At 39.2% G+C, this 20,551-nt stretch overlaps 1 protein-coding gene across 3 annotated transcripts; it reads left to right on the top strand.

Moving 5' to 3' along the window:
* The first annotated feature begins 105 nt into the window (after positions 1-105).
* Positions 106-20,221, top strand: strip2 (striatin interacting protein 2). 3 transcript variants are annotated; one of them, XM_065265685.2, is made up of 22 exons: positions 106-209; positions 3,636-3,705; positions 3,816-3,890; positions 5,476-5,610; positions 5,956-6,076; positions 8,483-8,551; positions 8,997-9,103; positions 9,240-9,367; positions 9,485-9,673; positions 9,978-10,028; positions 10,987-11,219; positions 11,300-11,365; positions 11,506-11,569; positions 12,132-12,203; positions 12,284-12,358; positions 12,591-12,688; positions 12,787-12,913; positions 18,301-18,401; positions 18,483-18,549; positions 18,694-18,798; positions 18,885-19,089; positions 19,202-20,221. In XM_065265685.2, exons 1-22 carry the CDS (start codon positions 186-188, stop codon positions 19,450-19,452), a joined length of 2,433 nt encoding a protein of 810 aa, XP_065121757.1. In that variant the 5' UTR covers positions 106-185; the 3' UTR covers positions 19,453-20,221. The 3 variants fall into 3 exon arrangements, with proteins under 3 accessions (XP_065121757.1, XP_065121755.1, XP_065121756.1); XM_065265683.2 differs by having other exon boundaries at positions 116-299; XM_065265684.2 differs by lacking the exon at positions 9,978-10,028 and having other exon boundaries at positions 117-299.
* The last annotated feature ends 330 nt before the right edge of the window (positions 20,222-20,551 follow it).

The following is a 20,551-nucleotide window of genomic DNA, read 5'->3' on the forward strand; positions in this document are numbered from 1 at the left end:
GCGACAGTGGCACCTGCACATCTATGTGGGCGTGGCTTCACCGACGTGTTTCTTTAAATGACGCCCATATCTGCGCCTCTGCGGCCAATCAGAGCGGCGGGGAGGGGTATCAGTCTGAACTTAGAATCTATCCGCATCAGTTTCAATGAGACAGTGTGTATTTGCGATCAGAAACAGCCTCACAGATGCAGCAGATCGACGATATGGAGGTACCTATACTTAATGATAATAACAGTAACAGACAGAAGTCTCTGGGTCAGGACAGGGATGGGTTCGGCCATCAACAGAAGGATTCGGAGGTAATCCGATGCGCACTGACAGTTTGCAGGGGTAGAGGGGTGTGTGCGCGCGTGTGTGCGAGTGTGTAAGGTGGCTTGTTGCTGGGGGCTTTAAATGCCTTGAGTTGTTATTTTGGAAACATGCGTGGTGCTATAAATACATGCACCTTACGAATCCGATCTAACGTGAAAGGGTGATGGTTGGAAAACATGCATGTCATGTGTCAATACCCCTTTTTGAAAGGGCTAATTATGAAGCATTTGCGTCTGTCTTTAATTCTCACTAATATATGGATTTGTGCACGTACGGAAACTAAATGTGCTAAGCGTTTGTGCATTTAGTCTAACACAAATGTATGTATCTCTCACATTTGTATCCCGTCACTGTCGGTGCGCACAAATTCCCATGCGTTATCATACTGAATGTATTCAAATCCTGTTATAAAATATATTAATCATATGCTTTACCTTGTGACATTGTGGTTTTACGAAAATGATTCCTATCTGATGTGATTCTGCTGGTGCATTAGGCTATTTATTTACACTCATTTAGGCTATATTTACTAAATATATCTATCTATCAGGATCTGAGAACTACACAGTGAAATGTTCTCATTCCTTTTCCTATGTATGTGCCATACAAACTTAGAATTTATTCAGTCATTAAAAATGAAAGAAAGCAAATGCATATTTGATTCTCTTCTTGGCACATTGCTGCCTAGCTTTAGTCTGGAAGGGTAGTAAAATATTGTGCTGAGACCGTGTCCAGCCTAGTGCAGTTATGGTAATGTGACATAATTGTTTTAACATATTTTTTAAGGAATTAGAGCGTGTTTTTGTCCTGCAGCAGAAATTAATGGAGAGATGTTTTGACTGTACATTAAATGCCTCAAAGTTATAAGACTAACTGTGCAGTAGCATTGGTACATTTCTCAGATCATTCTTGACATTTGCATTGCACAAAACTGTACCACACAGTGGATTATCGGCAAAAAAACGTAACTTGCTTAAAATCTTACAAAAGTAAATATTTATGTAAGTGAACATGCCATCAAATGAAATGACAAGTCCTTGTGTCTTTGCACACAAACAAATAAGATGGTTAAATGCTTATGTTGTCAATAAAAAAATGTACTCTGTCAGTACTTACTAATGTAGGCCTAAACTGTTGCTACGTTTTGATGACATTGATTGAAAATGCATAAGGCTGTGCTTTTCTGTAGGACATATACCAATCTCAACAGAACAAAGTTACACATTACTGTTTGTGGGATAATGATTACAAGAGACTGGACACGATTTAAATGTATGCTTTTTACTGTTGGTCTGTCAGCAAATTACAGTGCGATGCCATTGCGATACAGAAAATAAAATCTTTGGTTGTTTGGAAGCTTCACACTTTCAGTAAAAGTTGAGATTCACCTGAAAGAAATGTATCCATTCAGGACACATACAGTATCTATTAGACGTTCATGTAAATTATGCTTGACATATTATGACAAAAGTGGCTCAACCGTTTGCATTAAATGTCAATCAGCTAATGCCTGTCATGTAAATGGGTGGGCACCTGATTTGTGGTTGCTCCTTGCATTACGGATTAGTTGAGCATGTTAACTACAAATAAAACATCAGAATGACTTGTGATTGAATAAACTCCACTGTTGGATCGGTTTCTTTAGTGAATGATTGGTTTCTGACTAATCGGTGTTCTGCTTCATGCCTATAATAAGCCATTAGAATCTGGTACTGTTTGGTTTAAAAAGGGCTTTTCTGGACAGGATCCTAACTGGGTGCAACATTTAGGAAAGGTATTGATATTGCTGACAAAGGGAAAGCTGTTTTTCTTTCAGCTCTCAGTTAGAGCTTCCCACCATGAGTATCATGCCATCTGCTCCTAAAGACCAAAATTAGGGCTGTCAAAAGATTAATCGCGATTAATCGCATCCAACATAAAAGTTTGTGTTTACATAGCATATGTGTGTGTACTGTGTATAAATATTATGTATATATAAATACACACACATTCATGTATATATTTAAGAAATATTTGCATTTAAATACTGTATATAAATTTCTATAATTTATATTATATATAAATATAAATATTTTATATATAAATATAACAATTTTTTCTTAAATATATACATGATTGGGTATATAACTTTTATTTTGGATGCGATTAATCGCGATTAATCTTTTGACAGCCCTAACCAAAATATAAACCACCTGACTGTGCCAAAATAGCTGCAAATAAGAGAGAAACGGGTAAATAAATATGTGCATTAGTTTCTTTATTTCTTATGTTTAGATGCATGCATTTGCATTTAGATTTAAAGTGAACAAAATGATGTCCCTGTGTTCGGATGTATCAATGAGCACTGAAGCTTTTACTCGAAGAGGCTATTATTCGAACAAGCACATTTAAATCACTTCTGAGGTTCCTTAAAATATCCCAGGTTTATGTACAGTAGAAGCGATATTTGTGGCATGTGGTGCAAATCTGACACTGCCCACATTTTAAAATCATCAGACATGCAAGTTCAGGAGATATTGTGCTGCTCATACAGAGTGGTGCTCATGAAGTGTGGTTCAAACTGCAGGTCATGACATATCTTCATTTGAAGCACACTGTGAAGGACCAGCCTGGGATTTCCATGTTTAACTCAAGGATTTTAAGATGCTCAGTGATGTTAACACACAGTAGATTAGACTAGGAAAAGCAAGTTGAATTATTCTGGAGAGAGTGATGCTGGTTTTGAACCCATCTACGCAGAGTTTAAGTGTGAAGATTCATGATGTTCATTTTCATATACAGTAGTAGGTCTTCATGAGGGTTGACTTGAACGTATGTCAGGGAGTGTAAGTGCAGATTTGGATAACAGTCAACAGTCATTAATGCAGGCCACATGCTTGTAGGTGGATCCACTAGAATACTCAGCAGTCTATATTCTGCAATCATGATGCACTGTGTGACTGAATCCAGATGCTGCTTATTCATAGTTTTAAATATGTACAGTAGTATACAAGCGTGGGAAAAGCATGAATGTCTGAACTTGTATAAATGTAACCATGAGAGTGAGATCATTGCACTTTAAAACATTTAAGATAATTTTCTGGATTTGGCACTCCACACAGTAATGCTACTTTTCTCACTTTACCTGTATCACTCTGTTATTGAATTACTAGAGCAGATTGTTTTGTGTTAATTTGCATATTTACAAGGAAAAGCATGTGCCGGCCGCAGTGGTTTTGAAATAGTAGAAATTCTTGAAGTGAGTTGGCAAGCACCCTAGTATGTTTGCCGTGGGAGTTGGTTTCTGTTGTGCGTGTCATGTGATGCGTGCTTCTGTCCCACAGGGGTCCATGGAGTCCCCCAACCTGGAGTTTGAATATGGGGACACTGACAGCTTCACCGCAGAGCTTTCAGGTGAGTCTCAAACACACACAAAATACTCTTCATACCTGCCGCCTCTGTTGGAGTTGGTGCTGTTTTGGTTTTCAGTAGTATAAATGCTGTTATATTTGCCTTTCTTTCAGAGCTGTACAGCTACACAGAAGAACCAGAGTTTAGCCTAAACAGAGACTACTTTGAGGAAGACTTCAAGAACCATGGTAGATACCGAATGATTATCTCTGTTGTGTATGTGTCTTTACTGTACCCAACACATAGTAACTTATGTGAGTTTTGTGCTATATTAGTGTGTGTAATGTGATAAAGTAATTGGATTGTCCTCATGACCTAAACATGTTGAAACAGAGAGAGAAAAGCTTATTAACTGAATGCTCAAGGGTGTAACATCTCCACCTGTGTTAAGAGGCACAGAGGGGGAACAGAAACGAACTGTCGGCAAATTGCTGTAGTTTTCTCTCGCCGCAGGAATATAAATGTTAATGAATGTTTGTTTAGATGCTTGGCTTGCTGTGTGCACTCAACTTGCCAGACCTCTCTGTCTGGTGCACCCATGTCAAATTTGCTTTGTGTGTTTGTTTATGCACAGGTGTGTATTTGTGTGTACCCTGTACATATGTTCTGGTGGTGCCGTCATTGCATATCGTGTTAATTTGGTGAATTATTAGAAACGTTTGCATGTTTTAAAGTGATGCCATTTTCATATCAATAATACAAATATACATTAATTAATTAATTAATATTCAGTTTTTATTTTCTCGGGAACACTAGTAATTTTTTCATTTTTATTTCCTTTGATATGACACTTTTAAATGCCATGAGAACTGAATTACTCAATGGTGTGAACACTTAGCGTCAGATGAATCATTGAAGTCATTAATTTAATTTCACATATGCTTTCCACTAAAAATAATACTGAGACTTTGATGCGTGAAAGATTTGTGTTTACTGTATATTGTTACATAGTTTATGTGGACATTTGTGCTACAGAGTGTACTACATCCAAAGGGAGGTTTAATTTGTATCACAATTTGTGATTCATGAGTATCTCACTGTGTCTGTGTTGTTAGGTAACATGCATGCCTGAAGGAGCAGAGAGGTCACACAAAATAAAAAGTGTTCAAGGTTTTGCTGCACTCATGGGTTTTTGATCGACACACACATCCCACTCTAAAAAACAAACGGTGCTATATAGCACCAAAACAGTTGCTTTGGATCGTAACGATAGAAGAACCATTTTTAGTGCCATGTAGCACCGGTGAAGAACCAGTGAAGCACCAGTGAAGCACCTGTGTAGAACCATATAGTGCTATGTAGAACCATATGTGGTGCTATATGGCCCCTATATGGTTCTACACTGGTGCTTCACTGGTGCTTCACTGGTGCTTCACTGGTGCTTCACTGGTTCTTCACCGGTGCTATATGGCACTAAAATGGTTCTTCTATCGTTACGATCCAAAGCAATTGTTTTGGTGCTATATAGCACCGTTTGTTTTTTTAGAGTGTACTTAAGTGTACTAATGTGTATGTTAGAGAGAGAATGAGATTTAACATGGACAGAATGAGTGTTATTAGCCTGTAGCTCACTTGGTAAAGCATTGCGTTGGCAACGTGAAGGTCATAGGCTCCAGGGATAACGCATACACTTTACTATATAGCTTGAATACACTGTACGTCGCTGTGGATAAAAGTGTCTGCCAAGTGCGTAAATGTTATTATTAATGAGTATGGGATTATACAGACAACATAAGTACAGAAACCCACACATCTTCTCTGCTTTCGTCTCAGTTAAGGGTCGGAGGTGGATGGAGTTGAGTCTGGAAGAGCAGAAGACTTATGTGATGAGACTGTTGGATGCTTTGGAGGTCACTGACCGAGACAAGAGGCTCAAAGTGGCTCGAGCCATCCTGTATCTGGCCCAAGGTATAATAACAAAATACAAATAGCAGTGAATGGTTGAAGTACATCTAAAAATTAACCCTACCCCCAATATAAAAAAGAAAGACATTTGTTTGGTCTAAATGAAATGAAGCCTAATTAGAACCTGTAATGAGAATCTATTAAGGTAACAGAGGTAACAGCGATACCATATATGTTAGACTTTTGAGGGGAATTTCTTAATAAGGAATCTTAATGGTCATTAACATTATTGAACTTTTTTTTTTAAATCATAAAAATAGGCTTAAATTTCAAATAATGATGATAACTGTGTAAAATTGAAAGAGGGTTTTGCATGTTCTTATGACACCCTTTTGTTTGTGTATTAAGGTGTATTTGATGAATGTGACACAGAGACCGATGTTCTTTACTGGTCTCGACACAATGTTTTCCTTCTGTACGACATGGGCATCTTCACTGCTTTGCTGGAGCTTCTCAGCATGGAGATCGAGTGAGTGTTGTCATTTCCCACACTGTCAAGATCTCTAACTGAAGTAAAGCTGACAGCTGAGGGCGGGGACAGACAGATGAACAGTCGAAAAAGGGTTTGGATATTGAAAGAGACGGACAGACAGAACAAATGAATCTCAGCTGGAGAGAACTCTTGTTTTATATTTATACTTTTTCTTGAGAGGGAGCAGGTTGGATACAGCTCAGTCATGCATGATATTTGTGTAAAATATTATTTAAGGACTTCTGTATTTCTTCAGATCCCCTGGGTTCTGTACAAGTGAGACATACAGCTTCTCTTTCTCTTTCTTATCGCCTACTGTAGCAGCTGCTGGGCCATCACTGGGAGTCTGTTCTGTATTTCTCCAATGACTTACTCTCTCATTTCAATGGATCTTTTAACTTGTTAAGACTATTACTAATTACCCTATGAGTTCCTTAGAGTAAACCTCAAAGGGATATTTTGGCCAAAAATTAAGATTACCCAAAGATAAGTAAGATTTACTCCCCCTCAGGCCATCCGAGTTACATATGTTCCTCTTTTTATACGAACAATTGATGTAATATTGTAAGAAAAATATCCATATTTTAAACTTTATAAACTGTAATAACTAGCTTCCGGTATCTTGGACTCATGCAATTCATGAGAGTCACTGTGCAACATGGCCTATTAATTGCTTAAGATGGCACAGTTATGGAAGCTAGTTATTACAGTATATAAAGTTTGAAATATGGATATTTTTCTTACACAATCACATCTATTACCAGCAGAAGACCTTTATTACCCATTGGAGCTGTATGGATTAGCCTACCTCTGTAAAGGATTAATGCACTTTTTTGGGGTTTAAAGTCAGAAGTTGTTCCCTGATCCCGGTTTTCTAAGTTACCAGTATAATGCTTGGAACAGCAAGGACATTTACTAAAATAGCTAAATGTGCTTGTCAATTTTAAAATCTTAAATAAATTGATGGTGATATGGGTGGTGGGGGTTTGGGGGCGGTCACTTTGTATGGGTCACTCATATTTTCTTTAGAAAATGCAAACATTAATATTTGAAACGTTATAATGTTTTCCTGTTAATATGATATAATAGGCCTACTCATTTTAAATTTTCTTTGACATCTAAATTAGGGCTGTGACAAATAATCGTGAAAACGTGCGTTTTCTCAATGAATGAATTTGAATGAATTACGGTGAAATGCCACCACATCCAAAGGCCAGAGGGCGCTTTCATGCAGAAATGCCATTTGTGCCACAGAAGAAGAACCATTACAAATGCTATTCCAGGAAATGTCTAGAGGCATATAAATATCATTGTTCTTCAGATTGTTTCAGTTTTTTTCATGATAATAAAGAATATTTTGAATGATTGGTTTGACAAATGTTGCTTTTTTAAATGCACATTATAAACGACTCAAACTCATAGTGATTTTAGATTGATAAGGACTTCCTACTGATCACAGAGCCGCAGTACACGCACAAACTGTGCATGAAACACAGAATCGGAGCCTTGCGATTCAGAATCGATTTTTTAATGGGGAACGCGATGCTTTGTCACAGCCTAAAAGTCATAATTAGACAAAAACGTATCAACAAAAAAACTATTTATTTGTATAAAATGTGGTAGCCACTCTTGCACTCACTGTTATCTCTCTTTAATAAACTCTTTATTTTGTGCACCACCCATTTTCCCCATACCTCACTCACTTTTGTGTTAAGAGAGCTGCAGTGTGGTCTGTCTCTGATCTTGGCTTCAAAGACACCCTGGTCATCATGCTTCTCCTCTTTAACCCTCTGCCTTTGGGGATATCATGTCTTTGTACATCTTTTCATCAACCCACACAGCAAAACCACACTCGGAGACACCACACTGCGGTTTATGGCATAATTTGTGCAATTAGTCTCCTGCTCTTGAGCATTGATTTATATTCATCTCATCTTATTCATTTGGCTGACAGCTTGTCAGGTTTAATAAGCTGGTATTTTTGCTAACTTTTACAGGGCATTGAAATGAAACCTTTAAGGAATTGTTGATATTGATGCACATATGCTGAAGGCTATGGGTTTGACCCAGGGAACACGCATACTGATAAAAAAGTATACCTTGTAATGTACTGGAAGCGTCTAACAAATGTCTAAATGTACATTTTGTATATATCCCGTTTTTACTTGCCCTCCACCAGACCATTATATTGGCCACGCAGCTCCTTAGATATCAGCTGTATTGGTTATTAAAAACCCCATTTCGATCAATTAGCCAATACTTGTTTGCTTCTCAAGAAATAATGTGTTTTTCAAAATTTGTACCAGATTGGCTGGCTGTAATGAGTCTGGCGCAGTTGTTATGTAAGGTTGTCTGCAGAGTGTAAATTTACAATGTGATTAAGTTGTTGTCCTTTCCTTCCAGTAATAACCAGGCATGCAGCAGTGCAGTAAGAAAACCAGCCATATCCCTGGCAGACAGCACTGAACTCAGGTAAGATGCCCAGTGGGACTGATTTAACCTTATTTTGCCATCCTTTATTCATCCACAGACAGGCATTTGCTCCTGCACCATCACTTCCCCTCATCTAAGCCACAAATCACTTCTCACATTTACATTAAAATGGCTTCCAGGCGTCTTGTGGGAGACCTACGGAGAAACATTGAGCAGACTGAGACTTGCAGCTTTTCGGCAGCTAGCATCACCTGTCTTCATATCTTTAAGTGCTTTATTTCAGCATTTGAAATCTAGTTGGGATTTTGCACTAACCGCCAACTTAGACAGAATCTCAATGCGTGAATTATAAAACGTATCACAGACTTGAAAGTTGTTTAGCTTAAGAAAGTAATGCTGCTTGCATTAGCTGAATACCGAGAGTTAATACTCTTGTTATTACTCATAGCTTTACACAGTCATACATTTGCTTCATATTCTAAAGGGTTCTTCTGAGCATCATGTATCTGATGGTTGAGACCATTCGTGTGGAAATGGATAGTGATGCTCCTGAGAGGAAGACAGCAAGAGAGGCCTTCAAAGCAGAGTTGGGTGAGAAACACTAAAATAGCTGGAACGCTGTGCATTTTTAAGGTGACGTGAGCAACTGTATATGTGCAGTTGTGTGAGTAGCTGGCTGCTAAGCTTCTCTATGGTGCATTGCTTAACCATCTCCTCTCCCTCCCAGGTTCACCCCTTTATAATGGAGAGCCCTTTGCTCTCCTCCTCTTCACCATGGTAACCAAGTTTTGCAGTATGAATGCACCCCATTTCCCCATGAAGAAAGTGCTGCTCTTACTATGGAAGACCATACTGGTCAGTTTCTACAAATGATTCATTTAAAATTTGCTTAATTGAAACACTGATTTATAAATTAGAAAGTTAGGTTTATTGATTTGTGTGTGTGTGTGTGTGTGTGTGTATATATCTCAGTTCACACTGGGAGGTTTCGAGGAGTTGTTGGAGATGAAGGTGAGAGTGAGAGAGCGATTGAATCTGCCGCCTCTCCCAGAGGACAGCATTAAGGTGGTGCGAAACATGCGCGCCGCTTCGCCTCCTGCCTCGGCTATGGAGCTCATCGAGCAACAGCAGCAGCAGAAGAGAGGACGCAGAAGTCGCAGGGTATGAAACGCGCGCACACACATGCACACATCGGGACTAAATGCCTGAGGTTCATCACCATGTGGCCTTATAGAGACTAACATTGCATTGGTGATTTCAAGATGAGAGTGAGAAATGCACTGATTGCACCAATCAGAGCAAGTTTCTGATCCTCTCATTTTCTCCTTCCTCGCTCTCTTTCTGTCTCTGTAAGATCTCTTAAAGCTTTTCTCTTCCCTTTCGCTCCTCTCTTTTCGTACATCTTACTTTCTGGATGATCTATTCCCTGTTGGTTTACTCCCGTCTCTTCCTTGTGTCCTTACAGAGTGCCTTTGTTGATAGCTTGGAAGGAGACACTCCCTATGCCAAGAAACAGGTCTTTACCCAAAACCCCTTTTGTGCATTCTCTTTGTTGTGGGCTGGCCGTGCACTTCTTGCAACCACTCTCTTCTCCTTCACAGCAACTATTATTATAATTTTTTCATTTAAACTTTATTTGGGGGAGGGAAGGGTTCTAGGAGATACAGCTGGCCATAGTCATACGGGCTTCAGGACATGGTGAACATCAGCAAGACACTATTTCTCTCCTCGTTTCTGCTCTCGTTCTATCTTTTCATTTCCACAAACTCTCAGTCAATGAGATCTGCATCGACACACCACTAGCTAGCAGAATGGCTTGTTCTCATAGGCAACCAATCACAGCCGAGTCACCTTTGCTCATGGCCTCAGTACCGCTCACAGATACACTCATACATTGACAAAAAAAGATTACACTCCACTAATGCACCTCATGCCTGATGCTTGCTCTGAATCTTGCCATTTGTCCATTTGAGCAAACACTAGAGATGTAAAGGACTTGTTTTTTGTGCCTTTGTTAAACTAAATTTGCACAACAGGAATGTTTAATAAGGGGCTGTGCTGTTTTATCTGGAATGCGTGAGTCCCCATAATTGTGTCAAGGACTCTGTACATTTTTTTTATTTGTGATGATTCTCTATTACAGGTTTAAGGAACGGTAAGTTTAAGCAATACAATCGAAGAAATGAATGGGGAAACATATCAAAGTATTTTTGTCAGGATAAAATGAATAGCAACAGAGCCTGCGTAAACGATTTTGTGTGACCCTACCCTAATAAATCATAAGAGTCTCTTTTTGGTCAGTTCGGTTAAAATATTATTTTAAAAAAGCATAATGCTGGCAAATTGAGCAAAAATTTCACATATAATGCTTCAAGCTTTATTAAATGGTTTATTTGTTCCAAAAAGACTCAATATCAAGGTCCAGAGCAAAATGCATTTGCAGCCTGATGTTAAACATACTCTTTCTATCACAGCCGTTGGTCAAGCAGGATAGTCTGGACACTTACAACGAACGGGACCCTTTCAAGAACGATGACGCACGGGATGAAGAGGACGACCCGGAGGATGTTGACAGTGGCATCGAGGGAGAAGTCGACCCACTCGACAGAGATGTCATCATTCAACCGCCACCTCCACCACCTCCACTGCGACCTCCAACAGAAAGAGTCTCCTTTCCTAAAGGACTGCCCTGGGCTCCCAAAGTCAGGTAAGCTTATGTTGTACCGAGTTTATCTGAAGCAAAGGCAATATACAAGATGTGCATCATTTGATTCATTTTTTTCACAGAGAGAAAGACATCGAACACTTCCTGGAGACCAGCAGAAACAAATTTATTGGGTTCACTTTGGGAAAGTGAGTTTCAGGCTCTGTATCCTATCCATGAGTCATTAATAATGATTTATTAATGAGGATCCTCTTTATTGTCAAGTAGCCTAATACAGTGTATAGTTTTCATATGTACCTTTTATATCTTTGTGTGATATTAATTACAGTGACACTGAGACTTTGGTTGGTTTGCCACGGCCGATACACGAAAGTGTTAAGACTCTTAAACAGGTAAGTGTGGAAGTATTTGTGTTTTTATTTTACCTTCTGTTTGATCTTTTTGGCTACACACATTTTTTTTCCTGCCCCAGATATTTTATTACAGTGGCGGCTCGTGACTGCTCTTCCAAGGGGCGCAAATTCAAAATATGTGATAAAAGAGACACACATTTACAAAATACACGCAAGACACTCCCTTAACAGTAAACTCTGATTATGCATGAAATTATACGAGTATCTGGCAAATGCAAGCGTCTCTTTTATCATAAACCCTTTAGATGCGTCTGCAGCAGTCACTTATCTTGGCAAGACACGTGATGCACATAGGATCACTCAATGCGCAGAACGCGTATTTTGAAATTAAGAACCATACACATGACGGGCTACATACATTGTGACGAACTTTGCATTATGCGTCCTCAAAAAAAGAAGTCACCGGCCGCCACTGTTTTATTATTACTGAATGTGCGGTTAAGGTGAATGCCGTTGTCCAATATTTCTATTAGGATTTTCACTTTCCTTGGTCACCATAGTAATTCTCTCTCTGTCTCCCTCTCTCTACTATACTCCCAAGCATAAGTATGTCTCCATAGCAGAGGTACAGATCAAGAGAGAGGAAGAGCTACAGCAGTGCCCCATGACTATGGTAAATAGCTTTGCTTTCTTCATTTGCAATTATTACGAGACTATCAAGCTGTCAAGTCACCAGCTCGTTTGATTGGCTAGGGGGACGAGGAGGTGGAAGAAACACCTACAGAGATTTTATATTTGGGAATGCTGCCCAATCTCTCACAGTATGTAGTAAGTGACCCCTACACTTCATTGTCATTACTGTCTGCATTAAAACAGTGCTATTTCTCCCCGGTTATTTGAAAACACAGTTTCTAGTATTGGATATCTAAAAGATTGCAGGTTCGATCCCAGCAATGATTAAACATTTGTTATCAAATGTTGATATAGACCATGGAATTATTAGAAAATATAAAAAAGCCCTGTGGTATAAATTGTTGTAATGGCATCTGTCTCTTTTTAGATTGCCCTTTTGAAGCTCCTACTGGCTGCAGCCCCAACCTCTAAAGCAAAGACCGACTCCATCAACATCCTGGCGGACGTTCTGCCAGAGGAGATGCCGTAAGTCTACACGTAGGCAGAGCGCTGAGTATTTGTGTGGATGTCCTTTGATTTTAAGCCGCACAGGCAAACGCTTCATGTGTTTGTGTTGGGAACAGAATTACAGTTCTTCAGAGCATGAAGCTGGGCATTGATGTGAACAGACACAAGGAGATTATCGTCAAAGCCATTTCAGCTCTCCTCTTACTGCTGCTGAAACACTTCAAACTCAACCACATATACCAGGTGAGGGTCATACCTCCATCTCCCCTGCTTTAAACTTTGACCCTGCTCTCTGTTGGTAGGCTAACCATTTAACACAACGATGGGATTCAGAGTTTATTTTGAAACCGTATCCTACCAGTCGAACTGATTGTACTGATATCTGCTTTAAAGCTGTTATGCTTTGCGAATGCACTGCTTGAGTTATGTAAAACAGCTCTTTTATTGCATCAGCAGAGAATGAGAAAGAATTGTGAAACTGAAACTTTGTGTGAAAAAAACCTGCAAGAAACAGAATGTTCATCTTTGATGGCAACACAGCTCAGCTAAATACTGTCTGATGAGTGAGACCGTGATCATGAAAAATTGATGTAGATGGTTTTAAGTGGGGCATAAAGGTGCCCTCTACTGGCGAAGAGTGTAACTCATAGTATGGGGCACTGCTGTGTCACCAACAATGCGCATTTCTCTGTATTTTTTTCCTGTAGCTTGTTTGAGCATTGTGTTAACTGTGTAAGGGTCATGGTTTTGATTCCCAGGGAACATATTCTGATAAAATGTATAGCTTTAAAGAAAAACACCAGTTTTCAATATTTTTAATAATCGTCAGGACTCTCCTGTGAAAGAGATTTTGAATCTCAGAGAGATTATCCTGATTAAATAGGTCAAAAAAAAAAATTCTATGTTCTTACCTCAACTTAGCCCAAATAATACATACCTGTTTTTCAATGTGTACACTTAAAGGTATAGCGGAAGATTTTCCCGAATTATTTAAAAGAACCGCCCCTCGATATTTTTAAAAAAATGCTCCCGAGAGGGAACGCCTGTTAAACGCGTGCACGAGACAGAGAGAGAGCATGCAGGAGCTCAGTTCTTCTCTTCGCTCTGTTTACAAGTTGCTGTCGGCATGTTTACCGTGTCTGTGCGGTTCGTGACTTGTGCCAGGGCTAGCATCGCAAATCATAGCTAACATCAACTTTTACTAGCAGTGATTTTAAATGGATTTCTCCAAATAGCATGACAAAATGTACCTTTCCTGTACAAACTTCGTGTGGGAAGCCCAACCTGTCCTTTTAGCTCACGCCAGCGTGTGAAATAGTCTCCCATAAACATTCTGGTCTTGTTTTTTTATTTATAGTCCTTTCTCATCTTGTCATACAATTCGTAGACACTTTTTCTCTTGCGACCCTCAGACATTTTGAAAAAAACACAGTGAGAACGCGACCTTCAATGAATGGTTGAAACCGTAGCACAACAGACATACACGTGAAAGTGCGCATGTGCAGAAAGCGAACGTAGAGGCGAGCACGTACGGCGGTTATACGTCAACATATAATCAGAATGATTGACATCTGGGATGACCAATAACAGTGGTGATCCACCCGGAAAACGAAAATCTTCCGCTATACCTTTAATCTTTGTACAGCATGTCGTGACTGTTTTGGCATTTAGCCTAGCCCCATTCATTCCTTAGGATCCAAACAGGTATGAATCCACCAAACACTTCCATGTTTTCCCTATTTAAAGACTGTTACAGTTTTTTAAGTGGATAAAAAATGAGAACTATATTGAATGGCGGAAGATCACTTTGTTTGCAGGACTTCGACCTTGGGTGCAGTAATATTGACAGACGTTTGAGTGAGAGGGGAGAGTAGTCAGGAGTGATGATGTTACTGCACGCCGAGGTCGAAGTCCTGCAAACTAAGGGCGCACTCACACTGGTTTGTTTGACTAGTGTGATCGCTCTGTGCGGCGCCTGGGCGCGGATTGGTTAATCGCGCCGTGGCAGAGTTGCAGAGGTGGGCACGGTTCACTTGGGCTCAGGCGCGGAAGGCTGTGGACTGTGGTGTGAGCACAATCGCACCTGAGCACGATTCAAAAGGTGAAGACGTCAGTTGCGCGACCACTCACCTTCATCTGCCTCCATATAAACCTTTTGATGCGAGCAGCAGGGTTACGTGAATGTCTGAGCTGCACACGTGACAGATAGGGGTGTGCCGGTTTCAGAATTGGTGATGACGGTTATGACGTGAGTCAAATGTGACGGTTCGTCACATAACCGTCGGTGGGGGGCGTTTTGCTCGTTTAAATGCTCGTGGATTGACGGGAAAGTGTCATTTTACCATAAAATCATGAATGTGATGCCAAGTGTGTTTTAAACAGTAATAACTTTGAACAATTTAACAGAAAGCAATGAAATATTTAAAAAAACACACTGTTGCCAGAAGACTGCGCTGTCACTCTCTGCCCAGCATAAATTAATCCTCTATCTATCATCTATTTTAATAATCTTCAGAGAAAGAGATTTGTGCATTGGGCTTTTTATGTCTGTATTTGTGTCTATATCTGTCATTACACGGACCAGAACAGCACGAAAACAATGTGGAGTAAAAGCGTATTGAAGAGGTTTTGCTCATAAATGCAGGTAAAAGAAAGTAATGTGAACTTGAGATTGTTATTAAACGCAGCCGGTGTAAAAGCACAATGGCCACGCGCAGCAAACGCTCTCCGCAGACGCGCTGCACAGTGCTCACCCGGCGTTTGAATAAACTAGACACTGATTAGCTAATTGCTCTACGTTTCTTTAAAATTAACAGCAAGACAACTAGCAGTGAATGTGCGTTCAAGAGAGTTAGTAGATTAGCATGGGAGGATTTGAACTTGAAAAGCGGAGTGTACTGACGCCTTTCCGCGGTTAAAACAACATTCGTTCTCATGGTCATTCATGTTTATTTGATGCTATAAATTAACTAGAAGGAACAGATGATTTGAAAGGCGAGACTTTGTTTAATATGTTTAATCTCAAAAGTAACCGAAAAGTAACCTGGTCTGTCCTGTATGTCAGCGCGTTGTCAGTGTCTGCTCCGCTCTGTATTTTTCACTGCGTGAGAACGTGAGGGGCGCATGTAACACAGACTGTTAACAGTTGTTTTTAATTATTATTTAAAAATTCTTTATGATAAAAAATGTTTTAAAAAATATTTTAATAACACGGTTTTGGCGGTTATAGAGTTCTAATGACGGTGTTCAACTATAACCGTCGGTCTCACGGTTATATAATGACCGTCACACCCCTAGTGACAGATCAACTAAGCGATATGATGACATGTGAGAGGGCTGTCCGTAATCGCGCACCAAACGACTCCGAATAAAAAACACAGACTTATCATTCTGATGGGTTCCAGTGTTAAGAGAGAGCTTTACTTCCTGCTTTTTTCAAAACAATCGCATCTTAATGACGAAAGCGCGCCCGGACTCGGATCGTTAAAAGTACAGTGTGAGTGCGTGCACCTGGGGGAGTAGGGAGGGGTGACAATCGCGCTGGGGCATGGTTTGGTTTGGATAATGTGAGTGCGCCCTAAGTGCTTTTTCACCACACAATATATTTCTTATTTTTATCCACTTGACAAATTGCCACGTTTTATTTTGTGCCACCATACTTACTCGTGTAACTACTCATGTAACAGTCTTTAAATAGGGAAAACATGAAAGTGTTTGCTGGCTTCTAAATTTATCCCTGTTTGGATCCTAAGGAATGAATGGGGCTAGGCCAGGGGTTCCCAAACTTTTTTTCCTGCGCACCCCCTTCTATGTCCCAACCGGGTTGGCACACCCCCAATCCCCATTTTAAAAAAAATCCAAAAAAGCTTTGTTTTCTCACCATAAATACTCATGTTTAATCATGCGCAAATAACCAAGGGCCGGTTGCACTAGCCGGACATTAAGAAGTTGGGTGTAATAGTCCTACGTCGGGCTTAGCTACGTCCAACATTGTGAAAAATATTTACGCCTATTGTACCATCTGAAACTACGCTCAGCGTAGATGATGCGCGCCCCCATGTATGCGTTTAACCACTGTGATATTTAGACGCCATTCGAGTTTACTATGGTAAAAAACGTACACTTACTGCCGTCAGCTAATAGATGACATATGAGAGGTTTCCTCATGTTTACCAGTGCGTCACGTGCAGACCCATCAAACACATTAACGAAAGCCTTTACTGTTCGCACAAAAGGTGTATAATAGTTTGCAGATTCATTATAACAGCTCAAGTTTCAAACAAAATTAAATGAAAGCTTTTAATAAGTTCTCTACAGTAAGTATTTATGTATTTTATTATATAATTCATTGGCGGTCTCTTTACCATGCATGAAAACACATTGCTCACGTATCCTGTGCCCATGTCTCGTCACATTTCATTATTTCTATTTTTGCCATAAAAAAGTCTCTCTCTCTTGGTCCCTCTCCTCCTTCGTGACTAACAACTTTATCATAAGACGTCCCACATGACAGTTTCCCTGATTTCAGTCAGTTAAGCATATTTATAATATATATGGAATGAATGAAACGAGTTGGCACGCATATAGCGGCTGCAGTGCATAACAGAAGAGCAGTGCGTAGAAAAAGACAGCAGCTGTCTTCTACGTTTCTATCAAAAACTAATAAATTATAGTTTTTTATTTAAAATAAAAGCGATTACAAAGGAAATGTTTACTGTTCATTTTTTTATTTATTTATTGTATGGAAAATCCCACTTAAAGAAACAGACCGCCATTACATTTTTCCTCTCGCGCACCCCCTGGTGGCAGCTCGCGTACCCCTGGGGGTGCGCGTACCACACTTTGGGAATCCCTGGGCTAGGCTAAATGCTAACACATTCACAACCCATTGTGCAAAGATTAAGTGCACACATTGAAAAAAGGTATGGTAAAAAAGGTATGTATTCATTCATCTAAGTTGCGGTAAGAACATAGTAAAATATTGAAAAACTGTGGGGTTTTCCTTTAATACACTGTAAGTGGTTAAGCGTGTCTGCCAAATAGATATATAATATTGTAAAAATATTTTTTTTAATCAGAGAATAGTGACTTATGTTTCCAATTTTTTTTCATCTTCTATTTCTTATTTTTCCTGAATTGCTGCGAAACCTTTAAACAGTACTAAAGAGTCAGTTACTAAAGGGTTATCACACAAATCCTATTTCAATCACTCACTCGCTCTGATTAAACAACAAGAACAGCAGTCAGCAGTGCTGATTCGCTGATAGATACCCCGCTGAGTCGCCATGTAGTTGATTCTGGGTTGAGAGGTGCTGTACTGCTGCTGTGGCAGTGATCAGAGTGAGCACATTAACATCCAAAGCTGTGATAAATGGAAAAGATGTGTACTTAGAGTTGCCTTTTAGTCTCAGTAGAGAATGGCTTGGAGAAAATTATAAATGAATGCCATCCTTCCTGCTCATCAGAGAGAAGTTGGTAAAGAATGATAGATATTAGAGCCAAACTGGATTCATCATTAATGCAACACCGGATTGTTGTGGTGTTTGTAATCATTTAGAAGTAATTATATTACATCGCTGGTTATGAACATCATGAGATGTACTAAATGCTAATGTTTTTGTCTCACACAGTTTGAATACGTGGCACAACATTTGGTCTTTGCCAACTGCATCCCCCTCATCCTTAAATTCTTCAACCAGAACATCATGTCCTACATTAGCGCCAAAAACAGGTACGTTCTGTTTTTATTCAGTCTAATATGTACTATATATAAGGAGGTGATATTTTAAACTTGCTGTGTTTCTGTTGGCAGCATATGTGCCCTGGATTTTCCACATTGTGTTGTTCATGAAATGCCTGAACTCACAGCTGAAAGCTTGGTAATTTTATCTTAAACATTATGCTGAAGAAATTTACTTGTTTTTAGCCTTTAGTTCATCTGCGAGGAAGTGTATTAAAGTAATGTCCATTATAATTTTTAAAAGTTGTTATGCTGGTAAGTGTGTGTGTGTTTGCGTAAACAGGAAGCTGGTGACACTAATCAGTTCTGCTGGCGTAATCTCTTCTCCTGCATCAACCTACTTAGGATCCTAAACAAAATCACAAAATGGAAACACTCCCGAACTATGGTATGACGGGTTGTTATTTTAATGGAACACATGGGATCTTTCCCGATTTGGATTTTTTAATATGTGGTTAATCTTTCCATTCACAGATGCTTGTGGTCTTTAAATCTGCACCCATACTGAAACGAGCGCTCAAGGTCAAACAGGCCATGATGCAGCTCTACGTCCTCAAACTTCTTAAGATCCAGACCAAGTACCTGGGACGGCAATGGAGAAAAAGCAACATGAAGACAATGTCCGCTATCTACCAAAAAGTCAGACATCGACTGAATGACGACTGGGCATACGGAAATGGTAAAATTGGTTTCTTACATGCAATATACAATAAAACATCATAAAATCTAAGAGAAAGCTTCTGGGCTGGTAAACATTCAAATTAAGATTATCTCTCTTTCTCCTCTACCAGACATTGACGCACGGCCGTGGGACTTCCAGGCTGAGGAATGTGCACTTCGAGAGAGCATTGAGAAATTCAACACACGGCGTTATGATAAGAATCAAAACAGCGACTTTATACCCGTAGACAATTGCCTTCAAAGTGTTTTAGGTCAGCGTGTCGACTTGCCCGAAGACTTTCATTACAGCTACGAGATGTGGCTAGAAAGAGAGGTCTTCTCACAACCTATCCAGTGGGAAGGTCTGCTTCAGGCCCAGTGATGCAAGAATGATTATTTTCACCAACCTATCACAATATTATAGAGGTGCTTTATGTGTAGAAAAGACAATTGTATTCTTTATTAAACTGACACAATTACTGTTGACTCAAAATCAACACACAAATGCTTATAGCACTGAGGGCCTGCTGTTCCTGTTTTGTAAATGAGTGCTTGTAAATAGATATACAGTGTATGAGTACAGGCCCTCCTTCGATATATCTGTTTAAAGAGCATGGCTCGTCTGCTGCTTTGGCTAAAATCATATAAATATATATTCTGTGTATGAAATGAGAGATATCTTCAATAACTGAAGCACAACAACTACAGTATTCTAACATATCTACTATCCTAATATTATTAAGATTTACTTGTATTGTCACTTACTGTGTCAAACTGTCAACATTTTAGTCTCTAAACTTCACTTATTACTGATATTGTGTTAAGTAGGATTCTTGTGAAAGCGACGTTTAAATCCTCTGTGTCTCTGCGTATGACATCACACAAAGAGTGTGCAAAATACAATACACACATTCAAAGTGTCCTTGGTGACTTTACCGTCACCCACATCAAAAACACGGTACTCACTAAATGGTGCTAATTTTTACCACTTCATTTATCTGCTTTTTACTTGTGTCTTTATCTAGAGTTGTATGCTAAGGCCTTGTTGATAAGTACTTTAAAGACAGGGAAATTGTCTGTTCTGTGTTACATGCTGTCAAAAACAATTTTGTTTTTTTACATAAAAAGTGCATATATATATATATATATATATATATATATATATATATATATATATATATATATATATATATATATATATATATCCCAATTTCATTGATGGGTTTGTTTTAACAATTCTTGCAATAACATTACTTTTGTACTAAATTAAGGTGCTGTTACATTGAACTACCTACCCATGCCAAATACAACACCAACATTTTATATAAATATATACATACACTGATTTATTGTACAGACTGCACTGTAAGTGAATGTGAAAACTTGATGTAAGAGTCTTTATTAAATTATAAATTGAGTTCAAACAATCTTGGCCTTGATCTATCATAATGCAGTATTTACATGCAATTGTGTTCTTTGGC

Source organism: Paramisgurnus dabryanus, chromosome 1 (assembly GCF_030506205.2).
Source record: "Paramisgurnus dabryanus chromosome 1, PD_genome_1.1, whole genome shotgun sequence".
NCBI lineage: Eukaryota > Metazoa > Chordata > Actinopteri > Cypriniformes > Cobitidae > Paramisgurnus > Paramisgurnus dabryanus.